The sequence below is a fragment of the Leptonychotes weddellii genome, chromosome 9 (assembly GCF_054177405.1).
Source record: "Leptonychotes weddellii isolate Sample4059 chromosome 9, ASM5417740v2, whole genome shotgun sequence".
NCBI lineage: Eukaryota > Metazoa > Chordata > Mammalia > Carnivora > Phocidae > Leptonychotes > Leptonychotes weddellii.
The window spans coordinates 101,173,555-101,183,629 of record NC_138377.1 but is presented as its reverse complement, the minus strand read 5'-3'; the positions used below and the strand labels follow the sequence as shown (position 1 = coordinate 101,183,629).

At 48.4% G+C, this 10,075-nt stretch overlaps 1 protein-coding gene across 6 annotated transcripts in view; it reads right to left on the bottom strand.

The window, feature by feature from the left end:
• The window catches only part of ARID3B (AT-rich interaction domain 3B), a 65,846-nt gene extending 57,919 nt beyond the window's left edge, over positions 1-7,927 (bottom strand). For all 6 annotated transcript variants that reach the window (XR_014148729.1, XR_014148728.1, XM_081831389.1 and 3 more), the window contains exons 1-2: positions 7,818-7,927; positions 4,664-5,286 (exon numbers count right to left, since the gene is read on the bottom strand). Coding sequence is in view for 4 of the 6 variants with exons in the window: in XM_081831389.1 (XP_081687515.1) it covers positions 4,664-5,218 (555 nt within the window). In the remaining 2 variants the exon portion in view is untranslated. The remainder of the gene's footprint in view (positions 1-4,663; positions 5,287-7,817) is intronic.
• Positions 7,928-10,075: the final 2,148 nt, after the last annotated feature.

Here is a 10,075-nt window from a genome sequence, read left to right as displayed (position 1 = left end):
TTTTTTTTTTTAAAGATTTTTTATTTATTTATTTGAGAGAGAGAGAATGAGAGAGAGCACATGAGAGGGGGGAGGGTCAGAGGGAGAAGCAGACTCCCTGCCGAGCAGGGAGCCCGATGCGGGACTCGATCCAGGGACTCCAGGATCATGACCTGAGCCGAAGGCAGTCGCTTAACCAACTGAGCCACCCAGGCGCCCTCTTTTCTTTTTTTTTTTTTTAATTAAAGATTTTATTTATTTATTTGACAGAGAGAGACACAGCGAGAGAGGGAACACAAGCAGGGGGAGTGGGAGAGGGAGAAGCAGGCTCCCCGCGGAGCAGGGAGCCCAATGTGGGGCTCAATCCCAGGACCCTGGGATCATGACCTGAGCTGAAGGCAGACGCTTAATGACTGAGCCACCCAGGCACCCCATATGTTCTTTTTCCAATGACACAATGTAAGGCCGGTTTCTCAACACAGCACTGCTGACATTGTGGACCAGGTAACTCTTTGTTGTGGGGGCCTGTCCTGTGCAGGACAGGATGTTTACCAGTAGAGTCTCTACTCACTACAAGCCAGTAGCACATCTCCCCCATCCCAGTCTCGACAACCGAACATGTCTCCTGACCCTGCCAAACAACATGTGGGAGCAGGGTGGGTGGGTGGAGATCAACCTCAATTTAGAACCACTGACTGGATTCCACTGTGACGGTAGGAGCTAAGGACATGCAAGACAGACCTACAAAGAAAAGTGAGGAAAGCCTATGACTTTATTTTTATTCAGGCAATAGTTGCACAATCTTTACAAAAAGCATCAAATGTTCCAAAGACATGCAGTATATGTACCAAGAAAAGTAGGACTAGCCCAAGAAACGACACCTTACTACTTAGAGGAACTCTTGGTAATAGATTCCAGACACCAAGCAGTCAGCCATCCTTCCTCCTTCCCACACTCAGTAACCGAGGTGACTGCCAAAGTATGCAAAAAATCAAACATACACACTTTGGCTCCCCCATGCCTATCAAGCCATTGCTCATCTTTCTACTTCTGGAAACCTGGCTCCATTAACAGGCTCAAGACCGACAAAGCCTGTATTGCCTAAACTACCCTCTTCCCAGGAGGACAGATGACCACCCTTAATAGGTCAGCAACACCCCCCACTTGGCTGTATGCTGACAGGGCTCTACTGATCTCCCTCGAGAGAAGGGACACGCAGCTCTTTGTCTGTTGCCTTGTTTTACAATTATTTACTCTGCCCATTGAAATCTGATGGGCTTTAGAATGCCTGGCTCAATGGCATTATCCATCTTCCCATCACTCTGGTGTCAGAGAATACTATACTCTGTCTAACGATCTGGGCCTTAAGAAGCAATTACTTTCTAAGAATTTCTTTAAAGAGAATCCATAAAATTATTTGACTTCACACGTTCTAAGAAAGGGATTACAAAAGATAATCTGCGGAGACCTTAAGCTTTTTAAATTTTGTTTTTTCGTTGGCAGATGCCTGCCGACCTGCACCCCCCAAAGTCTTACAAAATATTATTTGAGTATTCCTATTGGTTTACCAAGCTATGCTAGCTATGCTGTAGACAAAATTAATGTTTTTACCTTGGTATGCGAACGTCTGAAACAAAACCTTGTTTTAAAATATCTGCAGCATAGACCTCCTGGGTGGCTCAGTAGGTTAAGCATCTGCCTTTGGCTCAGGTTGTGATCCCGGGGTCTTGGGATCAAGCCCTACATCGGGCTCCCTACTCAGCAGGGAGTCTGCTTCTCCCTCTCCCTCTCCCTCAGCTCGTGCTCCTTCTCTCTCTCTCTCTCAAATAAATAAATTAAAATTTTTAGGAAAAAAAAGAAAATATCTATGGCATAGCTAAGACTGGGCAGTTGGGCTTCAGCTGACTTAGGACAGAGTGAAATTACTGCAACCCAAAACCCAATGCCCCCCTGAGGTTTCCACACAGGGCCTCTGCTTAGACTATGAGTTCCTTAGTCCATGGAGCTCAGGCCTGGCCCAATGAAGCCTCTGTAACAAAGTCTGTTGTATAAAAGAACAAAATGGACACCTCAACATATTGACAGTGAGATCATTTTGTATTACCTGCAGAAGATCTTTGTAATTGTTGCTGGAGCAAGAGATACTCCATTTCTGCTCTCTGCAAGTTAACTGCATAAGAAACAAAAGCTAGTTTCATGTCTGTAATGGTTTCTACAGGCTCTCCCCAAGGATATTTTTTCAGCCCCACTTAATAAGCACAACTTTAAAAAAAGGTTTTTTAATCCCTAAGCATATTATTTACTCCTTTATTTTCTTAACATTTATTCATTTATTTTGAGAGCAGAGAGAGCGAGAGAGCGTGAGAGAGCACCAGCAGGGGGGAAGGGAGAGGAAGAGGGAGAGGCAAACTCCCTACTAAGCAGGGAGCGTGATGCGGGGCTCGATCTCAGAACCCCGGGATCATGACCTGAGCCGAAGGCCGACGCTTAACCGACTGAGCCACCCGGACGCCCCTTATTTACTCCTTTAAAGGCAGGTTTAGACAAAGGAGGAGGGCACAGACCGGAGCAATTTTGTAAAATTAAATGCAAAAGGAAAAGGAGGTACGCATCTGAGGTTTCAAAGTCACTGTAACAATGACCCCCTAACCCAGTTCTCGATCTCCAAATCCAAGGGGAAGGGGACTTTAGGGTATGAGATTAGGTCTCAGCTCTGCTGGTGTTTATAAAACATTCTGGCAGGTGCTCTGCCAGGCAGTCTATAATTAGTGAGTATGCCTCAGAAACTTAAAATGAACTCAAAGGGTTTCAGAAACCAACAGCCAGCCCCTGAGCACTGAAGTGTGTAGGCATGGGGCTGCCGCGCCCAGAACATGGCACTGGGTGCCTGCCACTGCGCACCCGAGTGTGCACGCGCACGCCGCTTCTGAAGAGTCTCTTTTTTCAAAGCTCTAATGGCTTGACCTCAACACCTGCTGCACTTCCTGAAGACAGACAGGCTCTGGAGCTCCACTTGTTCCTCGCACGCGGCTGCACTTTCTAGGAACGACCGCACACACGCAGAGGCTGGCCAGCTGCCAAGGCGGGGGCAGCCCAGCCGCCTCTGGGCCTGAACTTTCCCAGTGCTGTCAGGGCGGGATCCGGCTCGAGCTGACTCAGCCGCCCAGCTGACTCAGCGACCGGCATGGAACCCTGCCAGCCACAAGGCAGCGCGGGGGCTGCAGGCAACTCACAGATGTTTTGCTAAACTAAAGCAATCAGCCAGGAGGCAGGTCTGGGCTGGCGGCCAGACTGCCGCTGTCGTGGAAGCTGGGACTCTCTGATCCAAGTCCCAGCTCAGCCACTACTGCCTGGTGAACTGAGGAAAAACCCCAGGGCACCTCGGCATCTTCTGCCTGCTTCCGAGCCTGTCCGTGGGGCTACAGCAGAGCATGGCACTCTGTGCATAAAAGAGCACCTGGAGTATTATTACCTACCGCGCGCTAGCTCGGTCTAACCTCACACCGTCCTTGGGAGGCCCGCTTCGTCATTTTCACTTCACAGATGAAAGACCCAGGCTCAGAGAGACTGAGAGCCCTCCCGAAAGATCACAAGGGTAATAAATGGAAGAGATGGGAATTGAACCCCCACTTTGCCTGCTCTGGCATCCACTGCAAACACTGCTGTGCTAAAACTCTGATCAACTACACAGGGCTCCTTTACACAAAGACGCGGATTTTTCAGGTTCCAAAGGACCTTTCTTAGATGACTTCTCAGTTGCCCTGTGAAAACCGACAGCTCTTCACAACGGATTTCCAAAGAGCACCAAGTGGGCCACTGAAGAGCATGTACTTATGGGGAGTACCCAGGTACTACCAGCTTTGTCATGAATTCCCTAAGCATCAATGAGTCACTTAACCTGGAACAACCCATCAGCACTCCCATTCTTTGGGTGAGGAAAAACTCAAGCACTGCGGGTCAGAAAGAGAAGAGTAATTAGAAGCCAAAGGCTTGGTTAAGAACATAGATTCCTTAGGCTCCATCCCAAAATAATTCTTTTAAGACCCTGGAATCTGTATTTTCTAAAGCTCCTGAGAGGACTGTGATGCTCACCCATGTTTGGAAATCACATAAGCTTGCCTTGGCTAAACGGGGAATTTGGAGGTCTACCCTTTCCTGTTTCAAAGGGAGTGGTGTAAGGGTGAAATGAAATCATGTCTGCAATGCTCTTTGTTGGAAAATATACACAATGTAAGCACTTCTTGTCAGCTATACTTAACTGCAAAACAACAAAACTGTCCTTAAAGAGCATGATCCTGGTTTAGCCTGGAGCTAAGGAACAGTCTTAGGCAAGATTGTTCTTTCACTAAAAGAACTGTAATTAGAGTCACACATTGCATTTTTAGATATCCCTTATAACACTGTTGCAACCTCATCCTTCCTTTAAAAAAAAAAAAAGATTGTACTGACATTCTTTCACACCCCACTTGAATCAATCTGTATTAGGAGTCACCTGCACACTTCATTGCTGTAATCAAGAAAACGAGTAAGAGAAAAAAAAAAAACTCAGTCTGTTCATGGCTAGGCGGTTGGGTCACGGAGGTGGGGTGAGAAGGCACGGACTGGCAGAGATCCTGGCCCTGACAGGACTCCTCTCGGCCAGCCTTTAGGAAGAACAAATGACCCCCGCACCACGAAGACTGACCTGCTTGAGTTGCTCATCCAGATTCCAGCTCGGCTGCCCAGCTGTGGAGACTGAAGGTGGGGCCTTGGAAATATCTTTGGTATGGTCTTCTTTAGCTTGCTGTCCACGCAGTGGGAGCCCTGGTGCTGGAAGCAGACCAGATCCAGACGCTGCTCTGGGGTCCTGGCGAACCACTTTCTGCACATGAAAATACTTGGACGCGGCCTGGGCCTCTTTCCCAGCCACCTCTGCAACTTCATCATCCCCATCCTCATCTTCCAGACCTCCTTCCTCCTCCTCGGGCTCGATGTTCACGTTGCTCCGTTCAAAAACTCGGGCCACTGCCGCGGCTGGTGGCCCTCTGGCCAAGGGACCCAGGGCGGGGCTGCCAGATGGCCTCCCTGGGGTGGCAGAAAGAAGAGTCTGCTGTGTGACCAGCTTCTGGGCATACAAGAACGGGGCTTCTCTCATCTGTTGTCCCTGCTTCTCTCTGGCGTCCATCTGCAGAGGAGCCAGGCGTGGGGCCTGCTGTGGCGGAGGCTGCCGAGGCTGCTTCTGTTGCGCCAGCGGCTCCATCACGGCCTCAAGCTTCACCCTCCGATGAGCATGGCTCTGAACCTGGGTACAGCCCAGCTGGCACACTCCTTAAGTGATTAACAGAAACCACAAAGAAGGAGAAACAAGGGGAAAAAAATGGTAAAACAGGTATTAAAAGACTTTCCTTTTTCTAGCAAAGGGTATGAGTTCTGAACACTAGACATATGCTCCAAAGCCTGGGTTCTAAGAGGAGTGGTTGTGGGAGCTGGGGGTGGGGGTGGGGGTGGGGGGGAGAGTGGTAGGGAACAGTGTGAAGAACGGGATTTAAGAGAGGAAATGCAGGATGAATCTCAGCAGTGGTGGACTGTGGTTTAAAAAAGAAGTAAATCCTGATGGTATCTAGCCTCTGTGTTCTGATCTTTCTCTCTTGACATTATCAAACATTAGCCTTCTTTATCCCTGAAAAGGCAACTGGGTTTGCACTGTACAAAGGTTGTGAGTATGAGAACCACAATAATGAAGGCAAGAAGGACCTGCCTACAAAGGAGAGAACGCGGCTTATGTTCCCAGGCCCATCAGAGAAAGAAAGTACCATCCTAGCTAGACACAGAGCTATCAGGCAGACAGAATGATTTCTTGCATACAAAAGCAGAACATAGCAAATTGCTCTTCGGTTTAAACTTTTCAAATTTCCCAGATCGAATTGCCAGCCTGCTTTTCAAGTGGGCTGAGCCACGCTAACTGTACATTACGGCCTCAAAAAGAATCCAATTTCAACAACATGAAAGAAACACGCAAGGAGGCAAGAGTTTCAAATTGCAATGGTCACTCAAAAAACAAACGGGGGAATTCCTCTGGAGATTTTAAAGTTAATTAAATTGAAACAGATATCAATATTATCTAACAAGTTAATGCTTCTTTTTCATAAACAGCCAAGTAAATCTCTTCACATCCCTTTTTCCTTCTGATTCACTTCTACTATGATATTCTATGACAAACGCAAACAGAAAAGGCTTTCAGGCCAAAAGTATTCTGGGGGCAGGTTTATCAGCATTCTTACCAATCAATCTCCAAACACATCCCCCTTTCACACCCTCCTCTCCACTCTAGCTCCCCCTTTCCCTTCCTCCTCTCCAGATCTCCACCCCCAACAAACCTCACTTGACTTATGTTTCCTCAGCACGTCTCCATAACTGAATGGATTACTATGCACGGGCAAATTTTAGGTGAACAGGACTTGCAAAATGGCGTACAATGTTGTCATCACATGAAAGAAGCTTCACTGCACAGGTTGAGACTTGATATTTGCATTGTTTCACTGTTTTAGAACTAAGTATAAAGATAAAAAAAATACTACATGCCTTCAGCATCTTCAAAAATTCATGGGGAAGGAATCACATCCCTAGCAATAAAAACTGCTTGCATTTACTAATCTTTTAAATGGGTAGGGGGAAAAGGTTCAATTTTTTTTTAAAAGCTAGGCAAAAAAGTAAAGATAAAAATTCTCATTGTCTGTTTATCTGAGAAGCACTGCTTTTGCCTTTTGTAATCTGTGAAAGATTCAAATTCCAATTTGCCTCTTACTGCCTTTACTTCCTCTCTTGGCACTTGAGAAAGTGTGATTTAGGCCTGTAGCGCTGCTTTCATTCTGCTTTAGCCCTTTTTATAGTATAACAAAACGAGAAGATTTACACCCACATTAAATCCAGCTGGCAAAAGTATTCATTTAGGATAAAAACAATTGGCATCAAAAAAAATTAAACAAAAGAATAAAAAGCAAATAATTCGGCGATCAATTTAATTTTCCTTATAATCATTACAGTCAATCAATCACAAGAGGAATCATTTTTCAACTGAGTCCTGCCAGTCTTTGAACAACTGCTTCTTGTCCTGTGGCACCATCTTCTCAGTGTGCTGTCCCCAGCAGAGGGGGAGGTGTCTCACTGCTTCTTTAGTAAGATTGAGATGACTCAGTTCCACAACTCAATACACACACCCTCCCCCAAAGAGCCCATCTACCCCGTCCCTAAGCAGAAAGATCCAAACAACAATGCCACCTGCCTACATTTAGAAAACTTGTGTCTCAGAAATCTAAGCGACTTCATCCCTTCACTCGGCCCCCTCCCCCATTTCCCCTAAAGTTCCCGGACCACCATGCCCGGTGCAACGGACTGCTTGTAGCTTTGAACCCGGCCTCCCCTACCATTCCCGCTACCTTCGCAGCCGAATCCCTTTGGCCCCGGTCCCCTTGAAGCCCCATACCTCCTTCCCCGGTTACGCCAGCCCCCACTTCTTTATACCCCCCAGTCCAGCCCTATCACTTTTACCTCTACCAAGCCCTCCCAGCCAATCCGCTGGCTCCTCTTCGATCGCCCCAACCCCACCTATCCTCGCCCTCTCAGTTCCCGGGGGCCCTTACTCTTCCCATCTCTTTATCTCAAATCACCCTAAGGGTTGCAAGGCGCTTCGGGTATCCTCCCAGCGCTCTCACTTTTCCTCCGCAGCCCCCGGACTCTGCTCGCCCGCGCCTTCGCGTCTCCCCCCACACACCTGCCTCCCCTCGCACCCCTCCGGCCCCTCCACCTGCCACAGCCCCCGCTCCCGCGCGACTGAAGGAGCCGGGCCCCACGCGGCTTACCTGTGCAGGGTGCTCCGGGTCCGCCGGCGGTGGTGGCAGCGGCCGCTCAGGCCCCGGCGCAGCAGCTGCGTCTCGGACTCCTCCGCAGCCGGGGGCCACAGCCGGGGCGGGGCCCGCACCGGAAGCGGTGCCGCGGGGCCGGGACCGCGAGCCCGGGGCGGGGCGGGGGCGGGGCCACACTGGACGGGGCGGGGGCTAAGGCCGGAAGCGGCCAAAAAGGGACCGAGGGGCGGGGTCAAGCGGAAGTGACTTCTAGGGACGGCCCCGCCCGACCGAGTCGTTGGCGGAAGCGGACTGACGCTAGCGGAAGTTTCCGCCAATGGGAAAGCGCGGACGCCGCGGCGTTCCGGTGCGAGGACTTCCGCGCGGAGTTGAAAAGAGCCAGTGTGAGCAGCACGGGAGTTCTGACCCGCTGCGTTTCCGACCTGGGCCGGTTCACCCCGTCTTAGGCAACCTGGTGGTCCCCCGCTCCCGGGAGGTCACCATATTGATGCCGAACTTAGTGCGGACACCCGATCGGCATAGCGCATTACAGCCCAGAACTCTCCGTCTGCGTTCACTCTTCTCTGCCTGTTTTCTAGTTGCGGAGGTTGGTGTGGCGCGGCGTCAGGTTGGGAGGAAGGTAAATAAAGGACGGGGGGTGTCCGTGTTTTCTTCTGCGTGGGTCCCCTCCCCAACTCACTGCTATCAAATCGATCTTTCCCTGAGATTCCCGCCTCCAGATCAGTTTTCTCTGAACTTCTCCGACTGAGACCTGGCTGTCCCCCGAGGATACTTCATCCCCTGGAGAATTAGTGTTCTCACTTCCCAGGTTCAGAAGGTCGGGGAGCTAGCTATGTGCCGAATACTGTCACCTCTTGTAAAAACCCTTGCTTCTCCGACGCTTACTGTTAAGACTTTGCCACCTGTTTAACCGCCTCTTAGAGATCATCTGTTTATTGGTGCATCCAGCTTTTTGTCTTACTTTTCTCTCCTCTGTCTTCCATCTTGATAATTTCAGTCAGACTGCCGGGTTACCGTACGGGCCTCACCTCTAGCGACCCTTACATCAGCCTCCCAATCCTAATAAAAAACCTGGACCCTCTTACCAGAAACGTTATAGCGTCACAAATTAGTAATTGGAACATCCTTCTGTCCAGTTACAGCCTGATGTCCTTTCAGCTTGACTGCTCAAGAACTTAACTTTTTTCACTTTATCAGTACCTCTAATCCGTTGAAAGCCCCCATTAGTTCACATTCTTCACGTCCCCTCTTAATACATCTTAGATAAAACGGTATTCATTACAGTCCTACTCTTAACTCCTAAGCCTGCCCGCCACTCTCTTTTCCCCACCTACGTCTCCCACCCTAGATGGACCAACATGCTTCTCCGTGCCTGTATCTTGTTGTAAAAAATTGTCCTGCTGAACAGACTGGCATCACTAAGTTATTAAATTTCAACCTTAAATGGGCTCTGAACAATGCCTGGGAATTTCATTTTATTTTTCTAGTTAACTTGCTTCCCACTATCTGCAAATCTTTAGCCCTACACTTCCCATACACCTTCCCCTGATTATCTTACTGTATAAGTAACAGGAAGTGCAGAATGCCCTATACCCCCAAAATGCAGAAACACTAAATAAAAGGAATACATGCACCCCTATGTTTATTGCAGCATTATTTACAATAGCTAGATTATTATAAAAATAGCCTGAGTGTCCATCAATAGAGAATGGATAAAGAAGATGTGGTATATACACAATGGAATATTATTTAGCTATAAAAAAGAATGAAATCTTGCCATTTGCAACAATGTGGATGGAACTAGAGAGTATAATGCTAAGTGACATAAGTCAGGCAAAGAAAGACAAATACCATATGATTTCACTCATATGTGGAACTTAAGAAACAAAATAAACAATGGGTGCCTGGGTGGCTCAGTCAGTTAAACATCTGCCTTCGGCTCAGCTCATGATCCCAGCGTCCTGGGGTCAAGCCTCCCTGCTCAGCGGGGAGCCTCCTTCTCCCTCTCCAGCTCCCCCTGCTTGTGTTCCCTCTCTCGCTGTCTCTCTTTGTCAAATAAATAAATAAAATCTTAAAAAAAAAGAAACAAAAGTAATGTGGGGGGTGGAGAAACCAAGAAACAGACCCTGAACTATAGAGAACAAACTGATGGTTTCCAGAGGGATGGTGGGTGGGGAGATGGGTGATACAAATGATGGGGATGAAGGAGTGCACTTAAGCCCCGGGTGATGTATGGAATTACAGAATCACTATAT